The 22574-nt window shown below is 38.5% G+C and overlaps 1 protein-coding gene across 2 annotated transcripts in view; it reads left to right on the top strand.

The window, feature by feature from the left end:
• The first annotated feature begins 8272 nt into the window (after window positions 1-8272).
• Window positions 8273-22574, top strand: part of LOC122550719 (radixin) — an 80310-nt gene continuing 66008 nt past the window's right edge. Inside the window, exons 1-2 of one of the 2 annotated variants that reach the window (XM_043691865.2) lie at window positions 8273-8586; window positions 9994-10042. In XM_043691865.2, coding sequence (XP_043547800.1) covers window positions 10031-10042 — 12 coding nt within the window. In that variant the 5' untranslated portion in view covers window positions 8273-8586; window positions 9994-10030. Of the gene's footprint in view, window positions 8587-9794; window positions 9885-9993; window positions 10043-22574 lie in introns of those variants that run through there. The other variant, XM_043691867.2, reaches the window with a different exon arrangement.

Genomic DNA, 22574 nt, shown 5'->3' with positions numbered 1-22574 from the left:
CCTCTTTCCCCCACCCCCCCCAGCCCAACCTTTCTTTATTTTAACCTTTCTCCCTCTCACAATTGTTGCACTCTCTCAATCCTTCTGAACCCCATCTCTCCTCCCCTAGCATGGCACTTATTAGATTAGATTACTTACAGTGTGGAAACAGGCCCTTCGGCCCAACAAGTCCACACCGACCTGCCGAAGCGAAACCCACCCATTCCCCTACATTTACCCCTTACCTAACACTACGGGCAATTTAGTATAGCCAAATCACCTGACCTGCACATCTTTGGACTGTGGGAGGAAACCGGAGCACCCGGAGGAAACCCACGCAGACACGGGGAGAACGTGCAAACTCCACACAGTTAGTCGCCCGAGGCGGGAATTGAACCCGGGTCTCTGGCGCTGTGAGGCAGCAGTGCTAACCACTGTGTGTCTAATAGTTTTCTTGAGATAGCCTAATGTATGTCTACAATTTTTTTCATTCACTTATCGTCTATCCCTAATTTCCTTGGAGAAGGTGGTGAACCTGTTTGAACCTGCTTCAGAGTCTTGAAGAAGGGTTACACCTGACATGTCGACTTCTTCTCCTCCTGATGCTGCCTGACTTGCTGTGTTCTTACAGCCTCCTGCTTATCTGCTTGAACCACTGCAGTCTGTGATGTGTGAGAATAGCCACAGTTCTGTTGGGAAGGAAGTTCATGATTTTCAAAATTTAATATTTAAATAAACTAAAAATGAATCTGTCTTGTATTCTTTGTGTCTTGTTCTGTCTCTTATATGAATGAAATCACAATACTCTCAGTAGTGCAAAATATTAGACCTGGTCTTTTCTAATTGCCAAAAAAAACAACAAATACATTAAGGATAAAAGGATAACTATGGAAAGAGAAGGGATCATTATATCACAGTGATATTTTGTGTGTGGAGCCAGATGACGTAAGTAGGGTTCTAAATGAATACATCATGCCAATATTCACTCGTGAGAGGAACAGTGTGGATACAGAAATCAGGGAGAAGGACTGTTATATACTTAAAGAAATTAACATAGATAGAGAAGAGGTTCAGAGTCATCTAGCAGATTTAAAAGTAGATAAATCTTGGGAACCAAATGAAATGTTTCTAACCTGATGAGTGAGGTGAAGGAGGAAATAGCAGGGGCGCTGGCAATAATTTTCAATTACTCCCTGACCACAGAAGAGGTACCTGAGGACTAGAGGACAGCCAATGTGGCTTCATTATTTAAGAAGGGAGCAAGAGATAAAGTGAGAAGCTACAACCTCCCAGGTCTGACTATGGCCCACCACCCTGACTTACTTGAATGACCAGCTATTACTGATTGGTGAACAGGCTCCTGACCGCTCTGTGTATAATCCCCTGATTTCTTGCAAATCCTCAGCCTAATTTTAATGCAACTAATCGTCAACTCTGATCCGCACTGTAAAGACATGGACCACATGATCCTAACAGTGTCCAAACCTCTGGACTGATATCAGATACTGCACTTCAATTACTGTCCTGGGGTTCCTGACTGAAGGTTATCACTGTTGGCTTGACTGTGGACCATTCCTCTTGTACTTTCAGACATATTAATTTTGTTGAAACACATGCAATGTGTTTATTGCATAAGCTACTGGCACATAGTGCTGGTGTGAGATTGATTTAACATGGTCATAGAGTCATACAGCATGGAAACAGGTACTTTGGCCCAACTTGTCTATGCTAACCAAGTTTCCTAAATTGAACTGGTCCCATTTGCCTGCATTTGGCCCATATCTCTCTAAACCTTTCCTAACCATGTACCTGTCCAAATGTCTTTTAATAATACTATACGTGTCCATGCCCTTGACTGATCATTGCAGATAACCATGACAAGCTGTCTGGATTGGTGCCTACACTTAAAGGTAAAGCAAATCAAATTTAAACTCTGCCTACGAGCATCAAAGCAAGTGCAAAGTGTATAAGTGCTGAGACAAGTGAGGAGCTTTGAGATGCTTGCCAAATCCCTGAGATGAGTGCCTGTTCCTGTGTGCAAAGTGTCCTTACTGCAGGGTTACAATGAAAGGTGCTGGTTTGCTCCAAAGTGCGGCACTGGACTGTAAGTGGGTTGAAGATATGCTATGAGACTGAGGAAAGGTTGGTAGGTACTCAATGCCAACCCTTGTGATGAGGGATATGGGTGGTTGCTGCCCATGGAGCATGTCCTGAGATGATGGGGACTGCTGTCCAGGATGGAGTCCTGAAGGAGCAAACAGTGAGCTAGATTGGCTTTGATATTTAAGTTGGGAATTATTGCTGTCTTGTTTCTATCTGGGAGAATCTGTAATTGCATATCAATGAGGCAGAATTAGGTACTAACAGTATACAAATACATGCAAATGGATGTAACTTGGCCTTTTGCTGCTCACTAACAAGATTTTCATTTTGTGATTTAAAATCAACAGCTGAATTGGGCTTCATTTTCTCAACATCAAGACTCCAATTTTTCCGACCTTGTCATATCTTCCCAACTGACTTGCCATTGCTCATGTTGTTCAGGGCTGGGAAGACTTAGCTTCTATTATTAAGTGGAGTTAGTTTTTCAGGAAGAAACATGGTTTTGGAACAGAAGCAGTAAAAAGACTCCTGAGAAAACATACATTCCCAATGGCCTTCATGGATGAAATGGGACGTTCAGCAATAACACGAATAAAGGAGGATGCGAGTTCAATAGTATTGGCAATATAACACCAGCGAAAAGATACAGGCTAAAAGCACTACAAAAAGAGAATCAGAACTAAATGGAGTGATACAGAGATACCTCTGGCTACTAGTCAACAAGAACCAGGAAGCTATGACAGTAAAATGAATCTGAATGTCCAGGATATGATTTTAAATGTAACTCAAAACACCATTATGCAATGAATTACCCACTATACAAGAGCTTCAGAAAGCAAAGATGGTGATACTAATCAGATGAAGAGAATTGTACTGGTTACAACAAGTCAGTCAGATAGGATATTTTTCAGTTGCAAACTTATTCAATTGCACTGTGTTGGCAGCGTATACATATCCACAGTATGTAGAGTGGATTATTTAAAATGTTACCAAGGTTCTTTGAGTAATAAAGACAGATGTAACATTAAAGATAAAGACAAAATACTGTGATGCTGGAAATATGTAACAAAAACAAAGAATGCTGAAGAAACACAGCAGTTCTGGCAGCATCTGAGGAGAGAAACAATTAACTCTTCAGGTCCAGTATGTTTCTTTAGAACTGCATCTTCTGGATGGCTAGTTGAATATAGCAAGGTTTATCAAATTCTGGTGGACAACAAATTAGAGCAGATAAAAGTACCTTAGCTGCTGAAACATTGGTGCTGAAATATTAGTAGAAGCTATAGATGCAAAGGTGTATTTATTAAATATCTTAAATGAAATTTAACATAAATGACATTCAGAGAAAGGTTTGTCCATAGAAATTTGATTGCTTCATGAAGAAAGGCACTTCCTCAAGAAATTATTAGAAATCTTTAAAGAGATATGAGAGTTAAATTTAAAGAATTGTGAAAAAAGTCAATGTTTGATTGCATTATTTCGTGATCAAACATGTTCTTTACTTTTTGATCAAATAAGGAAAGAGGAATAAAGGAGGTTACTTGTATGAAAAGGAATATGAGCAAAGGTGTAGGATATGAAAAAAGTCATTGTATTTACTTTTCATTAGTTTTGTTCAGGGATTGTTTGCACATATTCAAAGATTTTATTGAAAGAAAAGAGGGGATCTGTTAAAATAGTAAGTGGTTAAGTAGATGATCGGATCAATTGATTAATTAATTAACAGGATAAATATATATAGGGAGACCAGGTAGGACTGGTTTGGGGAAGGAGGTATACGCTCCCTCACCTTTAATGGTTTGCATTGCCCTTAATGGGTTTTGCATGTTACTTAATCAGTTGGAAAACGCAGGTTATTTAATGGTGGTGGTTAATAGATGATTTGATGATGGGAAAAGTCATTTGGCTGTGTGTGATAGCACTTCTGGATATATGGGGGGGAAAAAGACAATAGTTAATAAAGTGTATCCATAAAGAAAAGTGTCTTTTTTTGCCTCACCAATGGGCTTGATCCAAGTTGATACTTTCTATCCTCTCGTATCCAACTTTTCCCACTTACTCTTCCTTATTTGCATTTATTTGCAATCAGATTGAAATGTTTTCATAAAACAAAAGCAAACAACATGTTCATTATATTTTTCTAACTCTCTTACACAGGTGTATGTACCTAGACACAAGCATACATAGTCTCTTGACATAAATTTAACTTAATTAAGTCTTTGAAATTTGTCCCGAAGTCAACAATTTTAGAAAAATGTTATGGACAGAAAATACAAGAAACTGAATGAAAATATTTTGTTAATACAGCTGACAGAATTATATTGATGGATCTTTGGAAACTACATATAGGCACTCCCTCGGTTAGGAACAGGTTCCATTCCTGAGTACATTTGTAAGTGACTTTGTACCCAAGCTGCAACATAATACAAGGCAATATAAAATATCTGTTCATAAGTACAATCGTATGTTTATATGTTGGATCCTTAAAGCTAATAATATTATGGGATATTGTTCATAAGCATGACTGTTTGTAAGTCAGACGTTCCTTACTTGGGAATGACCTGTATAATGTACAAGCCAAAATTACAAAATGCACCACTTTGGTCAAAAGTATTATTAGCATTAGTAAGCTTTGCAAAAGGTTGAGCTGGTAGACAGCTCAATGGATAATCATGTTACAGTGAGAATTACATTTTAAATATTTTTTTCAATAGACCAACAGGACAGTGTGAAGACAATGTTAACTAAATGGAAGATAACTGTAGAAAGAAGAGATTTCTGTAACTGTGACCAGGCAGTAGGAACAGTATAAGTAGAATTAAAGAATAAATACAAATTCAAGCCTCTGGTTGTCTAAAGTGTGGGAAGTATAGTAGGGGATATAAATATGGAGATTTTACTTTTCATACAGACCAGAAAAAGCAGAACAATTCAACTAGTTAAGGGTGAACATTAATAATTGTGTGAATAGTATATTTTTAAAATTATAATTAACTGTGAAAATCTAATAAACATTAAGGACTCAATGTTATTAATATTCCATTTCTAACATTCTTGCCCAGATAGTTGTCCCAATATCTTACCACAAATGATTAAAACTGTTATTATGTGTAAAAAAATTGAAATCCATATATTTTAACCATCATTCAAGATATTTTTATGATTAAAAAATCTATCTATATACTAAGATAGATTAGTGAAGAATATGCTATGTTAATCAGTCATGCCGATCAGGAAACTTTCTTCTTAGTTTCTGATCAATTTGCTAGTTTTACCTGGTGCAGAGGAGGGTAATGCTTTTACTATCTAAATCTAGCTTCCTTGGCTATAAGTGAAAAATAAGGACACTAATACTCCTGCTCCTTATTGCTCTCTACTGGTCATTGCTGCAAGGTAAGTGTGTTGTGTGGTGTTGGATAGCTATGATACTTAAATCCATTGTCAAGTGCTTTATTTATGCACATACACAAAGAATAGTCACTTGTCAAAGAACCAACGTACTTCAGACATTCATTAAAAAGACTTCCGTCATGAATCACTGGAAGGAGGTGAGAATGGAGGTGTACTTCTAATGAAACCCAGCAGAGTTATCATAGTCACCAAAATTTGTGGTGGCTGACCTTCTAATTGCTTCTGTCATTAGTTCAGATTGATCTTGAAATATTAAGATTTTTAAACCACAACTTTACACTATCACAACAATAGAACTCTGGCTTTTGGGACATGAGTGAACAGAGCAAACAACTATGTAATTTCTAATCAGATTAAAGAAATGTGAAATTAATATTAAGGGAGGGAGGAAGAAGTTGAGTTAAAGTGGTTGCCTTCAATGCTATATCAAATGCAAAAACAGAAATAGCTGGGAAAAGAATGACTGCAATAAAAGAAAAGGAAAATAAATGGAAAGAAAAAAATAAACAAAATAGAAATTCAAATGTTACATATTTGAAATCTCCAACTACAACTAAAATTTAAGGGGAAAATGTTCCAATTAAACCTTGTAATTTAGAAACATTGGCAGTAATTCTTATCAAACTGTGAAAATGGCTCAGAGATGGCATTGAAATAGATACTGCATGGAATTTTCTGTTGCCTTGGATAGTATGGACATTGATGAGAAAGTTGGAAAAATATGCAGGAATGAAAATAAGTCACACCTTATTTCCATACATTTACATTCTATTCCTAACTATTTTCATCTCATTTCTATGCAGCTCCTAATTTGCTCCATGTTTCTAAAGATAGCATCATTTCCTGATGTCAAAGTTAGATTGGTACTGACAGCACAGTTCGTTTCTTGCTTCTATTGACTTTCATCCAACTTCTCCTTCATCATCATTTACTTGCCTGCTCCATGGACATAGTCTTCTTCTTCGGTTGGTTGTCCATGGAAGTCTCAATGTCACCTCATGAATTATCACCCTCTTCTCCAGATTTCTGCATCATTTTCTCATAATTTTGGATGAAGTCTGTATTATCTGCCATCTCACTCCTAGCCTCTACCCAATTATGAAAGATGTTTCTTGCATTGACAGACAGGTGGGGATTAAATATGACAGAAGTGGATAGGAGAGGCATTCATCATGATGTAGGGGCAGAAGATACAGTGATATGTCTCTAGTGAGTGAATAGGAAGTGAAGAATGCAAGGAGGGTGTCTGGTTTGGGAGGATAAAATGGGTGAGAACCATAGGCATGCTGCAAGTAATAGTGAAAGTTGCAGTTCATGAACCTTGCTGAGAGGTGTGTATGCAATGGCAGAGTTACAGTGAGTAGTTGTAGCCCTATGAATGTAAGATAGTAGAGAGAAACTGTTGACACTTACTCTTATGGATAGGTGACCAATCTTCTTCCTACATGACTATGCATTACATTTGATCCTGTGACTGCACTGACTTGGGATGCTATCTCTGCCTAGGCTTACTGCATCTGGTGGTGTGGCCTTCTTTCCTGGTCTGGGGAAAATAGTACCACCCTTCTCTCAACCACCCTATCCAGCAGTACTTCCAGGTCTCTGCGGAAGGAATGCAGTGCCAGCTTTTCCTTCTGGGCTATTTGCTCAGTTCCAACCATGGAGCAGCAGAGTGTGAAGGCCAATTCCTGGCTTGCAGCGAAGGGAAAGCTGTGGAATTGGGGACTAAATACAACATCAACATCACAAAGTCCCAACAAAGGTGAGTATTTCCACTATCGCTCCTGCATAATTGCATGAGCCAGGCATTGCAGAGGTCGGTTGCATAATTAATAAGCTGAAGAGCAGAGAATTGTGTGAGAAAAGTTGTCACAGGCCATGGTGAACCACATTGAAAGAAACACTTTCCCAAAGAAGCGAAATTTCAGCCCAATATTTAACTTTCTGTGGTGGATTTTGTCCGTGTCTCCTGTGCAAATAACTTATCACCCAATGTATTTCAAAACTGAGACAATCTATAGGATGCCCTCTCCCCCTTTCATAAAAGTTATGAAGAAGGAGTTTCATTCTTTTGGGGATTTAAGAAAACATCTGCCCATGTCAGAAATCGTTGTATCATTTACACGTTAAATAAAAACCATGCACTATTAGTTTTACCAATTATCTTGATAGCAGTTTATGAGCCATTAAATATGCCATGAACAGGAGAGCAGCCTGTGGTCCATATTCCCACATACGCAACCTAATGCTGTTTCTGAAGTATTGCGTGTCACAACTAACTCGAAATGAGTTTTGGGAATCAATTTTCTAATTACTTTAACAAAAATTAAAATGTAACCTCAAGAGGTATTTATTATATTAAATTACATTTGTTTGACAAAGTAATTATATTATTCCAAATATATACCTACGATTAATGCATAATATTGAGAGGGAATACATGATATATTTAATGAATGAAGATCGTAACTCACGGATGCCTTATATTAATTCCTATCTCCTAAGTTAGTGTTCGTATATATTTTGAAAAAAAAAGATGATTAAGTCATTTGCAAATTATTTGTCAGAACATATCATTTAAATTGCATTTCTCGCTACTTTGTTGCCTTGTCTAGTTGGTAGGAGGAAGTACAGTTTTAACATCCAGATCGTACAAAGTAGTAATTATTCATACTTTGTAATAAAAATGTATCAATTTGTATCCTTCCCTCAACTTGGAATTGCGTCCTAGCTCCGCAGAGACTGCAGTGGTGAAGCATAGAAGCTGCTCCTGGTTCAGCTGCTGGCAGTGTGTTGAATGCAGTTATTGGTGGGTCACTGGTCCGGCTTTCAGTGCCCCGCGGACAAGCTTGGGCATTTCTGCATCGTCTCGGTTTGTGGAGAGTGAGGGGCGATAAGGCAGCGCCATGCAGATGACGGCGGCACTGAGATGTGTCAGTGGGGACCACGCCTTGCTCTCACTGGCGGCCATGTTGCATTCTCACTGCTGAAAATTGCACCGCTTCATTATCAACAACAGAGAAATTTGAGAAGGACAATTTGTTTGGAAGCTTTTCTCACGTGACCTTTACAGAGGTCCGCATTTAAGCCCAGGTAAATTTTGTTTCTATTTTTGTCTTGCTCTGAATGTGAGGGTTATACTGTGTCTGAAGATCTCATTATTTCTTCATGCTCCTTCTCTATGTCTCTAGCTCGTTGTCAGGCCTAAAGGTATTATTGAAGGCCAGGGCCATTCCCGTTACATTCCTCTGCTTAAACATAACTACTTTTAAATGTGGAAAAATACTGAGCTGCATAGGCTAGGGACAGCGAGACGAAGAATTTCACTTCGCGACAAACGCTATTTAATTACCAATCGGTATAAACATCGATAAGTCGCGTCTTTTTCCTCTCTCAATATTGAGACAGTAACAAACCCGGACTAGTAAGACTTTGTGCTGCAACAGTTGAGCGGCTTGAGATATTTAAAGCTTATCAAAAACGTTCAGATGTTGGAATTTTGCTTTGAATCTGTGGATCGTGTCCTGCGTATTTCGCCATCTTTCCCGCAGCTAAAAAGATTCAAAATCAACACCATTTCTCTCCCTCTCACTTACGAAACGTTTTAAATCAAACCCGCCACAGCTGTGTACGTGTATAACACCGTATGCGTGGGCTGGAGATCCTATTAGCCACGAGGCTTTTGTGACAAATGTGTTTCTAACAAAGTGGAAATGTAAAGTAAATTAAATCTTCTGGCCCTTTGAAGAAATATGCGTTTTAAAGATTAGCAATATCACAGTTGTGACAAGACAGGGAATATGTGGGTATCGTGAAGTTTTATTGTGGCGGTGTGCTGAACTGCGACAACAATTCAATCATTGTCCTATTTGCAATTTGCGTTGTTGCTGCCATTGAAAACAGTGTGTAATAAAAAAAAACCTCTCTCTGTTTCAATGCGTCTGTTAGTGGTTCGGTAGCGTCACTTCTTACAATAAAAATGTGTTCCCTCCTTTCCTCTCAGCCCCTTCTCTCATCAACTGTTAGAAGGCGCCAATTGCCTAAACTATAACTTATTTGCATTGCTCTAATAATCAAACTCGTTCATGCATTGAGAAACTGCAAGTCCCGCCTCCTGCCCGCCCAGATTGGGGCTATTTAACGGTTTCGTTGAACCAATGATCTCTCGGCCAACCGCTACTGCGGGCTGAGCAGCTCGAGCGGCGGCTGTCACTGTCAATCACAAGCAAGGTAGCTCTTCCCCAGCTGCAAGCTCATCAGTCATCCTTTACGCCCCTCTTGTGGGCCTGCCCGCTCCCGAATGAACATTGAAGCAGTTCACCACTTTGTGAAAAGCGAAAGGTGTGTAGTTTCAAACTTACAGGTGGACGGTTGCATATCTTTGAGAGCAGGTATTGAGTCCATCTAGTATCATTATAATATGGTCACCGGTTGTATGTAAAAATTGAAATGTGATAAATAAAATGTTGATTTCATATTTCCCGTAAATTTCATTTTCAGAGTAGAGAAATTGTGCTGTTAACCAGGCCAGTCAAAAATGCCGAAGCCGGTAAGTAAAGTTAATTTGTTTTAAATTGAATTCCTGTAAGATCAGATATGTGATAAATGTCTGGGGTTGATTGCTAATAAATTTGTTTGTCAGACAGTATAATGATTTGCGTATACAGTATCCAGAAATTCTGTACCTACATTATATAGTCTAAGTTTAATTCTAATCACTGGATACTTTCTCTTCCCTGTTCATTCTGACCCGATTTATAAACTGTCATAATAACTGGATGGCACAGAAATGTTTGTTATAAACCTACTTTTTAGGCTCCCCTGCTAGACCGGCACAGTATTCTCCTCTGATTCAAACTACAAAGTTGCATAAGAACTAATAATGAAAAAACTTAGTGATCAAGCCCTAAACTCTAATTTGTGCTATAGTAAACTTAGGATTCTAGGCTTTATAAATCCAATCAATTCTGTTAGCTATGTTTCTGTTGACCTAATACTTCTCAAGACTTTAGGTCTTTTTCGAATTCCATATACGTTTTAACTATACTACACTATTACTTCAAAAACTTGAATCAGATTCGTCCTCCGCTTTCCAATTGTTTCAACCTTGTCTCAAGAGACTTATTTTCTTTTGCCTTACTGTTTTTTTTTTAAAACTTTCTTGTCACTGTTCAGCTAACTCCCATGTGATTTGTAAGTTATATCCTTCTTTTATTTGAGCAAGGGTGTAACAGTTGTGATGCTCCACCAGTCTGGAATAAGCCTCTATCTCGGGAGGCCTGAAAGATTGTGGCCAGCACCTCCTGTAATTTCAGCTCTTTCCTTTAGCATCTCGTACAGACAGTGAATAAATCACTCAATGTAGTGCTAGTTTTTCTAGTGTCTCCTCTCTATTTTTATCTGTGACAGTATCCCAGCAACCTCCTTGTTTACCATCACTTTGGTAAAGTCTTCTTACTTGGCAACCAGTGATTATAAAGTGATCATTTAATATCTTGGACTTGATTCCTGACTCTACCAGTGTATCACTGTTTTCTCAATCAGCCCCTGCACTCTGAATCATTTCATGATCTTATTAAAAGGGAATTTTAAAACAGTTACCCATTATGTATTCTTGTTGTCTTCTAGGCCCTCTTTTTATTTCTTTTTCACTTCTGCACACTTTTTTTTCTGTTCTGACTGGTTTTCCCTTTTGTATTATCAAGTTGATATGTCATTCTTTTTCTGTATCATCCAGAGAACATTGGATTTGACTGCCCTTCTCACACTTGTGCAAATGTATTCACCTCTTTAAGGTTGTCCTTTATTCTGTGTATATTGTTAAGGATGGGTGTGAGTTTGTATTTCCTTTTTGTTAATCATTGCTTAATTAACTTTCAGTTACTAACTGCCATTAGTATCTCATCCATAAAATTTATCCTTGTGCCAAATAAATGCTGGGTGGCCTTTATGTTGTTGTTGCTGTCTGATTCTAACCACTGACATTTTAATTAATGTCACGTGAGCACTGGGTTGAGTTTTAATCCTGAATTGTGGGGTACTGTGTTAAACTGAGTTATCAACAAATAATGTAAGAAATTTAATGTACCACCAGACAATCATATGCAACTTTTGAGTTTTTTTAAACAAAGTTATAACTTTTATCCGAAGAAAAGGCGTTCAGTATTATTTAGAAATTGAACATAACTAACTCTTCAGTGAGTTGTCATGGAAACAGGTTCACATCTTCAATGACCTTTTTTTCTGTAAGTCTTTTGGTGTTCCTACTATAGTGACTCACCATTTGAGTGAAGAGGGTAAAACAACAATATGAAGGAAAAAGTACAGAAGTTAGTCTTTTTGCTACTTTTGGAAAACTAGTTTCACAGAAAACAAGAACGAGTTCTTAAGGATATAGTAAATTTTTAAATTGGGAGATTTAATGCAGGTGCAGTGTTGTGCTAGCCTAAATTGGTAATGAATTTGAATTCTGTCCAAGTCCTGAAATGCTAGCTATTTTGTTTCCTATATCATAAGATATAGGAGCACAGAACAAAAAATAACAGTATCTTGCAAAATCAGATCATCCATATATTGGAAGTCCTTTGATAAATTATTTCTATACCTAACTTTTCTGTCCTTTTTATATAGGACCGTACAGTATGTAAGCTCTTGAAATAACTGATTATTACTCTTGATGAAATTTGTATTTGGTTTTGAATATTCTCACTGATGCAGTGCTAATTCTGGTGACCTTTTGGCAAATGAGGCGATGAGAAATGACTCTGAACAAATGGAACAGTTAACTATCCCTAATGGATTTGAACTACTTAGGGTGGCACAGTGGCTAGCACTGCTGCCTCAATGCCAGGGACCCAGGTTCAATTCCTGCCCAGGGTAACTCTGTCTGTCTGTGGAGTTTGCACCTTCTCCCAGTGTTTGCATGGGTTTCCTCTGGGTGCTCTGGTTTCCTCCCACAATCCAAAGATGTGCATGGCAGGTGAATTGGCTATGCTAAATTGCCCCATAGTGCTAGTTGCATTTGTCAGGGGTAAATGCAGGGTAGGGGCATGGGTCTGGGTAGGTTACTCTTCGGAGGGTCGGTGTGGACCTGTTCAGCTGAAGGGGCCTTTTCCATACTGTAGGGAATCTAATCTACTGTCTTCATATTTAAGTTGGTGTTATGTGTTGAATGGAAATTTAGACCTATGCTCTTCAAATTGAAGTGTAACAATATTGGGAACACGTCTCCAAGGTTTCTTGGGTTTGATGTAGCAAAACAAGACAATTGTCTACCTCCGTATAGCCATTCTTCCTTTACTTGGGCAAGCTATCACATTTTAAATTGGATTTGTACTAAGTAAACACATTCCACATAGGATTCTTGTAACCAGTAGGTGTAAACTTTTACCCTAGCAATCTGGATTTGAAAGCATTGACCGTTTAGTATCTAATTCATTGCACCATGCAGTTTCCTTGGTTTGCAATCCGTAAGTAGTTTTGGCAGATAATGGTGCGATCCAGTTTATGTAAAATTGCTAGTTGGTAAATATTCTGTACACCTTCAAACGAAAGAGCCCTGTAAACTTGGTATCCCTATATTATGGTACCTAAACATCTTTAGTCTTTGATTCAACACCATTATTTTCACCTTCCAATTTTCCTCCTTTTTCCACAATTTTAAAATTCCAACTTGGTGAACTTTTTCATATCTCAATCATCTGCAAATGATGTAAATGGCAGAAAACAGTACTGAATAAAAAGGCACTTCACTATTGGCAGCAATATGTTGATCTTGGTAACTAATGGTCTGTTGTGTATTTTGTGTAGGTAGATACTTTTGTGGCTTTAATTGTGCCCGGTCATGTTACTTTTAAGAACTTGGACTTTGAGAAATTGTTCTTGGTTTTACAACTTCTTACAGTATTCCATTGTGAAAAGATAAAGTAACACTTAGAGTACTCATTGACTATCTTCTTTCAGATTTCTTGTATTTAATGTTTTGCAACAATTGGGATGGAATCCAACTACTTGGACTTTATAACCAAATGATGCACAAATTGCAACATTAAAAACTGTTGACTGCACCATGAAGGGGTAAAGAAAGAAACACTATGAAGACCAACCAAGTAAAACAGAAGGGGGAAATAAACCAGAGCAAGATGGAGGTAGCCTCCACTACCATGATAGGGATCCACTTCTTGCTTTCCACCCCTCTAGGCTCCAGTAGTCAGCTGATTTCACTGCAATTTCCACCATCTCCAGTGTGATGGAAGGTCCAGACACACCCTCATAGCATCCCTACAGTGTGGAAACAGGCCATTAGGCCCAACAAGTCCTATTACTCTACATTTATTGCTGACTAATGCACCTAACCTACACCTCCTTGAACACTATGGGCAATTTAGCATGGCCAATTCACCTTACCTGCACGACTTTGGACTGTGGGAGGAAACCGGACCTGGAGGAAACCCACGCGGACATGAAGAGAATGTACAAACCCCACACAAACAGTCGTCCAAGGCTGGAATTGAACCCCAGTCCCCGTGAGACCACAGTGCTAACCAATGAGCCACCGTGCTGCTCATCTTGTCCTATGTGAATCTTCACTGTTCTATAGAGACTGTATCGTGCATAATACTTCCTTGGTTACTCCCCCCTCTTCCCTATGGCTTGTTTCCATGCAAGTTTCAGGCATCTCCTATCACTTTTCTTGTTCAAGGCCCTACACATTTTCCCCCCTATGAACAGCAATTTGGTTGTGTTTTCAATTTAGCATAACTCTGTTTACTATTTGTTTCACAATGTGGTCTCTGTAATGTTGAGGAGACCAAACAAACTGGTTGAACCCTTTATTGTGTTACATCTCAGTCACGCAGCAAGGAAGATCCTGAAGTTTCTGTTTGCTTGTCATTTTAATTTTTCACCTTGTTTGCATGTTGACCTTTCTGTCCTTGGTCTGCTATTGTGTTTCAGTGAAGTTCAGTGTAAGCTCGAAAAACGGCACCATTATCTTCAATTTGGCATTCTGCGGCTTTCTGAACACTTAACATTATACCCTCAGCCTCCACCCCCCCCCCCTGCTTTTTTTCTCATACGCTGTAATTACCCTTTTTGTTATTCCTTAATGGTGCTTTCAGATTTTTGTTGTCTCATTTGGATAAACATTTTTTCTTAATTATACATGTTACCATTTTTAAAAAAAAATGGAAATCAGTGTACTAGTTCTCTACTTTAAGTCAGACCAAGACCTGTCATCTCCAAATTTCAAGTTTTGCTGTTTCTTCCTTTTGGGTTCTCCATTGTTCCTCTAAACACCACCACTGTGTGCCTCACCCCCATTTATTGTTTAACAATTGCATTTTTTTTTTTGGCCATTGTCTGATCTGAATTTTTCTTGCATTTGTTTTTATTCCAGATTTCAGGCTTGAACTTTGTTTCTCTAAACCAAATTGTTTCTAGTTTTCCCCCTCCTGATGCAAATATTATGTCTCCAATAATGCCAAACCATGATTTAATTTGTAAGGTAAAATTTGAATCTGTTTTAGATGGTCCATTCAAGATTTTCTGGTAATTCCAAGACCTAGTTATGGGTGTGCCTTCATATATTCTGAAAGAAATCTTGCAGTTGTGCAGTGCTTTTCACATTGTCATGATTTGGAGATGCCGGTGTTGGACTGGGGTATACAAAGTTAAAAGTCACACAACACCAGGTTATAGTCCCAACAGGTTTAATTGGAAGCACACTAGCTTTCGGAGCAACGCTTCTTCATCATCACCTGATGAAGGAGCGTCGCTCCGAAAGCTAGTGTGCTTCCAATTAAACCTGTTGGACTATAACCTGGTGTTGTGTGACTTTTAACTTTTCACATTGTGTTTTCATCGTCAGTGTATTGTTTTTACCAATTGTAATTTTGTTGCAAGCAAACATGACTGGAATACATAAAATGGCTATGAAATTTTGCCATGAGATAACTGCCCAGTTTATTATGATATTGGTTGAGCCATAAATATTGATCAGAGCAAAATAAATATTTCCTTTTATCTTTCCAAAAGTGCTGTTGGGTATTTTACAGTTTACTTGTACATCAAATGGGACCTTCACTTACAATCCGAGCCAAAAAGTGTGGCACTGGAAAAGCATAGCTGGTCAGGCAGCTTCCAAGGAGCAGGGGAGTCGACGTTTCAGGTGTCATTCCTGATGAAGGGCTTATGCCTGAGATGTCGTCTCTTCTGCTCCTCAGATGCTGACTGACCTGCTGTGCTTTTCCAGTGCTACACATTTTCTGACTGATCTTCAGCATCTGCAGTCTTCACTTTCTCCTCCCTTTTGTCATCTGAAAGACAACACTTTCAAGATCACGCACTCACGCACTACCACTGTGCAAAGCTGGTATTGAAGTGGAGTTCATTTTGTATGTGTTCAGGAGTGTCTATATTTTATACATACAATTTAGTGATAACTGCCCAGTGCTCATGTCCCAATCTTAGTTTAAAGTGGGTATTGCAGATGCTGAAATTCAGTCAAGATTAGAGTAGTGCTGGAAAAGCGCAGCATCCAAGGAGCAGGAAAACTGACGTTTCAGGCAAAAGCCCAATCTTAATCCAAATTCAATATTGTCTCTTACAAATGGTGTGAATTTTACTAAGGGTGGTCACTAATACAGTTTGTAAATAGAATTAATATTATGCAGCTTTTCTTGAGCAAGTGTAATAACTTATCGACCTATCCTTTAAAATTTGGGTTTTTATTTTTACTTTTCATGGTCTGTTTTCTGACCTTAACTGACTCTGGTCTCAGCATAGATAAGTTTCTTCTTTCTTCCTCCACTGTACCTTGCTAGCTGACTGTCCTTTATATGTCCCTTCCCAGTTGGGGAAAGTTCAGACACTCCAATAGCTTACTGTACTAAATCAATTTGCTATCAAACCTGCCAATAAAGTTACCTCTTCTTTCTCTCCCCACTTGTTATCTTCCCCATTTTGTAATGTATTCTTGAGTAAATGTGCATGTTTTCAATGATTAAAGTGCCTCTTTGTTTCATGGGTTTAAGATAAGAAAATTACTCCTTGAATTTGTGGCAGACAGTGAGCCGGAGCATTTAAACTTGTAGCCTGTAAAATGGTAAACCTTTTTAATTTTTTGTTTTTAAATTGCAGTTCTTACAAATAGCTGTGCCAAGTCCTTACAAAGTCAGGGGGAGGTAGAAATGTGACCATGGTTTTTTTTTTTTTGTTTTTGTAGTGCAGATCTAGTGAGAGTCGGGAAGAAAAATTGATTTGTTACCTGCACAAACTGGAGGAAGTCAATGTTGTAGCTGAGGGGAAAGTTATGCTACAGTATAGCACCATTGGAGAACATGAACAGAATTATTGGACTGGTTGGTAAACTAAACTGTTGGTAGTAGAAATTGGAGACTGATTAGGAAATTTAAATGGAGACATTCTAAAAATCTTAATTGTATGCTACACAATATTTTAACAGTTGGTTAATGCACAGTTTACACATTGGCGCTCTGCAAATGCATTGATTCTTGTGAATCAGGATAGTTCGAGGATTAACCTTTTTAGCTAATATTGGTGAATTTAAACCACCACAGTTTGCCTTTATTGAGGCTAAATCTCTGCTCCTGTTAATTATTCAGTGACTCCTCCAGGAAGACCCCTCATTCTTAAGGACAAGATTCAAATTGATTTTGTATTTTTCTTCTGAATACTTTTAGCAAAGCAATCCATCTGACTAGGCTGTATATGAAAACCATTGGAGTCTTTCCTTTTTCCAGTTGCCCCTGCTATCTGAGCCATTGGAGAAAGACTTTGCTCTGCTGGTACTGTGGTAGCTGGTATACAACAGCCACCTGGTGTCCCAAGAAACATATGCAAGCTGTTTATTCAGCTAATCAAAATGATAGTTGGACTTGCAACATCAGAACTCATGTGGACACCCAGCAGTGACTGATCTGAACATCATTGTGCCTGAATTCCCAAGCTACAAGGAATATGGCGATCAGTGGCCCGACTGAGTTCTGATAGGCAGGAAAAGATGGTCTCAAAGGACCACGTGTTGGAAGCATCAATATGAAGAACACAAACTGGTTTGTTTACCTTTTTATTTTTTCTCTCTTTTAAAATTTAAAAAGTTGAAAGTGACCCTCCTGTAGTGGGATAAAAGAATGCCTTGTGACTCTTCAGCCTAAGTCAATGCACCACATTCATCACTGCTCTTCAGGTTGGGGTGCATATTCAATGAGGTCAAGGAATTCTAATCCAGCCTTGCAAAGGAATTCCATCTGAGGAACAGTAAGACTGATTTTAGAGACCAAAAAGGGGATTTACTCATTCAGGCAGAGGCATGTGAGATATTCAATGCACATATCATTTAAAGGAGGTGCTGCCCAGGCCCTGTGACAGAAGTGCTACGGTTACTGGAAGGTTTTAAATTTGAATTATTGGATCGATCACCCCGTCCTTAAGTGACTGGAATTGTATAAGAAACATCTAAGGATATTGGTTGAAATTGCATAGAGAATTTTTCAGTCTTCCTTTGACTGGGTGGTGTCAGACTTGGAGAATTGCAAAAGTAACACCCTTTTGTTTTAAAATAAAAATTTGGTCAAGGTAAGCTCAGCAATTACAAATCAGTCAGTTTAACTTTGGTAGTGGGGAAATTTCATGAAACATTTGAATTAGAATGAAGTCATATGGGAAAATTAGTTGAGTACTGTAGGCAGTTTGAATTTATGAAGAAAAAATGGTTTTAACTTGTTGGAGTTTTTGAAGAGTTGAAGTTAATACTGCTTTTGTGGTATATGTGGACTTAAGGTATTGAAACAGTGCCACACAACAGAATTGATAAGTTAGTGATTTTTTTTTTAAGATTTGTAGCTCAGATTGATTTAAAGTTAGCTCACTGAGCATGAAGGTTTGTTTTCAGACCTTTTGTCACCATACTAGATAACATCATTAGTGAGTCTCAAGTGAAGCACTGGTGGTATGTCCTACCTGTCTATTTATAGATCTTGTTTTTTTAAGGTGGGTGATGTCGTCATTTCCAGTTCCTTTTTCTCCAGGGAAGGTAGATGGGACCTAAATCAATGTTTATTGATGGAGTTATGGTTAGAATGTCATGCTTTTAAGAATTCTTGTGTGTCTTTGTTTCACCTGTCCTAGGATGTATTGCCGCAGTTAGTGGAGTCCTTTGTCTATCTGTATGGAAACTAGTGATAGTGGATCGTGTCTTTTGGTGACTAGTTGGTGTTCATGTATAGAAGGTATTAGCTTGTGGAATAAATGGAATAGTAATATAGATACAAAAGGAACCAAGTGATGGAGGAACTGCCTAAGGAAAGATACAGGATGGCTACTTGTAAGGTACTAGTGAGTTAGTTGTGTTGGGCGATGAAGACTTTAAGGGAAAAATTTGTCTGCTTACTAAATTTTAAACCCTATTTTTAAAAATTATTTACTTTGGGTGTTGATGAAAAAGTATATCTTGTCAAGATTCTTTGGCACTCGTCCGATCAATATGCCAGAATACCATTTCAAGGGGAAAATTGACTCGTGCAGTCTGAGGAGAATGTTGACTGCAAAGTGGACTCTGGCGGTATTTTGGAGCTTTTTTTGCAACAAGTGAAGCTGGCTGTTTCACACGGATACATTAACATCAGGATGTGTTTGCCACTAACAAGCTACAAAAGATTCTGCGTAATCCACAAACCAGTAATGTGGATATGAATTTAAGTGCCAGTGTGACGCCAGGTATCTAGGCTGCATGTCTCAAAGGCTGGTATGAAACCTGCCCAATTGAACAAGCAGGACACTATGTAACAGTCTATGCTTGCACGACTCTCAACAGCAGTGAAAATAGACATAATTCTGCAATTGGAGAGTGTTTGGATAATGCTGAGTGCAAAAAGTTATGCTCACCCACTTTGGATTTTGTGGGTTTGCACTCGGCACACGTGTGTTGTGGAAGCTATATATTAACAGCATGCACTGCCTGCTTCAATGCAAATAGGAGACAACCAGTGAAATAACAAACTGATAAGACAGTGCCCTGAGAAATCAGTTTACACACCTGGCTTAAAATTTTAAAGTCTAAATTAACTCAGTTATTGTCAACTGGTGCATTTTCCATAGCAGTGCCTCAGTCAATAAAAGTCCAGTTGCAACCAATCTGTGTACTCCTCCACATTGCAAGCTTTTACTTTCCCCTTAAATTGGTATATGTGAGAGTTATCTGGGGGGAGAAAAAAGCCACAAACTTTGGTGCAGAATTTCTTCAGCAATACTCAGTCTGTGCTGCCAAATGACTCTTCACTGCATCTTTTACTTAGAGATGACAAAAAGCTAGTTATGTCTTTAATTCATAAAGTGATATTCACGTAATGCTAGCTGCTTGCTTTCAGGATATCAGGTCATGTTAGTAATTTTTTCTTGTCTGCACAAAACTTCAAGGTCTGTTATAGGAACACTGTTTAGCATCACATTCATTTGTTATATTAAGTGGCAAAAGTTGTTGATGGCAGGACTGGAAGAATTTTAATTGTTCTTTCTGGATTGGAGGTGTACTTTAAAAACCTGGAGAAGTCAAGGTATTTAATGATGAACCTACCATTTTAGAGCTTTCTCTGAAAGTCTCCTTTAGAGCTACCAATCTGATGTTTCTCCCATAGGCTCCGATGAAATTTCCTTCATCTTCTTCCAGTGACTTTATTTTGGGGAAACTTCAAGAGATTCCTGATGTTGTCACAGAACACTAGTTAATAGCTGCGATTAACTTGATAAATCCCTAGTTGTGATTTCCATGATGACTTCCAGAGAAGTGTTTGTAGTCAGTGCAATGCTAGAAGTCAGGAATATTTGATAAAGTTTTAAAAAAAAATTTACAGAACAATTCTACCCGAGAACTGAGTTATTTACATAGCCCTCTTACTATCCTGATCCAATCCAATATTGTTGTGACAGTTAATGTTTAAAATAAATCTGACTGACTAGCAACTAACCATCAAAACTGTCACAATATTGTATACATAAAAACAAATCTTTTTGTTTAAACAGAAATTAAACATTGCGTGTAACTAAACACAATAGTTTATGAAGACCTGTTATACTCGATCACTTTCCTGCAAGTGTGCCCTCCTCCTACAAAACCTTTAAGTTCTTTTTGCTTTTTAATTTAAAAACTTGAATGGAGAAACTTCTTTGAAAGTTTAGTTGCAGAAGTAATTCTGGCAATTGTAACACCTACAAAAATTCTTATGTACAGTTTCCTGTCCAGTAGTTCTAATCCCTTTCAGACTCTAAGCTTTGATTTCCACAAAAGTCCTGAGAATGTTAAGAAATGGAATGGACAAATTATGGAAAAAAAATAGACTGAGTAGTGATCAGCTCAGTTGGCTGATAATTGTGCAATTCCCATACCAGCTAAGGGTCCCATGAAGGGCACTCATTCTCAATCCCTTTACCCCAAACCTGAGGCATGATGACCCTTAGATGACTGAGGTTGGTTTAACCCCTGAATGCAGCCCAATGGTCTGGTAAGACTGACAGCTGTACTTTCGATTGAATCTGACTTGTAGCTCCAGAAAATGTCTATTCTTGTGCAATTTTGTTTGTAGGTGAACACAGGTGTTGCATCTAGCCAAAATTTGAGTTGGCAGCTGCGCTGTGTATTCGGTGGTTTCATTGCAATTTATTTTGCCAAGCCCCTGATTTGCACACTGGTTTATGAACTCACTTAATCCAGCAGATGTGTTCCTCAATAGAGGGTTTTACTAACTGTTTGCATTATGTCCACTCGCCTGTACTGGATTTGTTGCATTACGATCAAACATATTACTGAAAGTGGCAGTAGTTCTAATGTAATCCATAGGTTTTTTTGTCCTCTTTATAATCTCTTGGGTTTTGTATCTTGTCTCTTGAATTCAATTTACAAAGGGAATTGGATGTAAATTTCTGCTTGCCCACCACTGAACTTGGTAGACAAACAGGAGGCTGGCAGAACACAGCCTGCCAAGCAGAACTTGGGCAGGCAACTTGAAAGATCAGGTATAGGGGGATTGAGAGATGTCTTTATGCAATAGGATATAAAGCTGTATCCAAAATAGCACTTATTTAATTGAACTTCATTACATACATTAAATGGAAGTTGAGGCAGTGCTGCATGCAAAGTAGTACATGTGTAGAACGTAATGATTTGAATTTCAAAAACCAGGAGTAAGCTGTGGGATGAAGTTGTAGGATTGTTGTGTGGAGTAGAGGAGCTGGACATTTTTTTTTTTGAAGACTTTCCCACTTGACAATTGCTGAAGATACTTTATCTCTCCCTTCATTGATCAAGGATCACCAAGGATAGTGAAGGTGTTTAGTATACTTTCCTTTATTGGTCAGAGTATTGAGTACAGGAGTTGGGAGGTCATGTTGCGGCTGTACAGGACATTGGTTAGGCCACTGTTGGAATATTGCATGCAATTCTGGTCTCCTTCCTATCGGAAAGATGTTGTGAAACTTGAAAGGGTTCAGAAAAGATTTACAAGGATGTTGCCAGGGTTGGAGGATCTGAGCTACAGGCTGAGGCTGTTTTCCCTGGAGCATCGGAGGCTGAGGGGTGACCTTGGAGGCTTATAAAATCATGAGGATGGATAGGATAAGTAGAGAAAGTATTTTCCCTTGGATGGAGTCCAGAAGTGGAAGGTTTGGGGTGAGAGGGGAAAGATATATAAAAGGGACCTAAGGGGCAACGGTTTCACGCAGGTGGGTGGTGCATGTGTGGAATGCGCTGCTAGAGGAAGTGGTGGAGGCTAGTACAATTGCAACATTTAAAAGGCACCTGGATGGGTATATGAATAGGAAGGGCTTGGAGGGATATGGGCCAGGTGCTGGCAGGTGGGACTAGGTTGAATTGGGATACCTGATTGGCATGGGCGGGTTGGACCGAAGGATCTGTTTTCGTGCTACACATCTGTCTTTATGATCGCTTGGATGTTGTGAAATATAGAATTCTATTACCTAAAAGTTTTTTTTTCTCAAGTGGACTTTATTTGTGTACTCTAACTTACTCAAAACAAATCACCATTTTCAGTGTGTTTTTGTACAAAGGC

Source organism: Chiloscyllium plagiosum, unplaced genomic scaffold (assembly GCF_037043375.1).
Source record: "Chiloscyllium plagiosum isolate Xiang-an unplaced genomic scaffold, Cpla_swu_hap1 HiC_scaffold_6, whole genome shotgun sequence".
NCBI lineage: Eukaryota > Metazoa > Chordata > Chondrichthyes > Orectolobiformes > Hemiscylliidae > Chiloscyllium > Chiloscyllium plagiosum.
The sequence above is the reverse complement of the archived record's forward strand: the minus strand, read 5'-3'. Positions and strand labels throughout refer to the sequence as shown.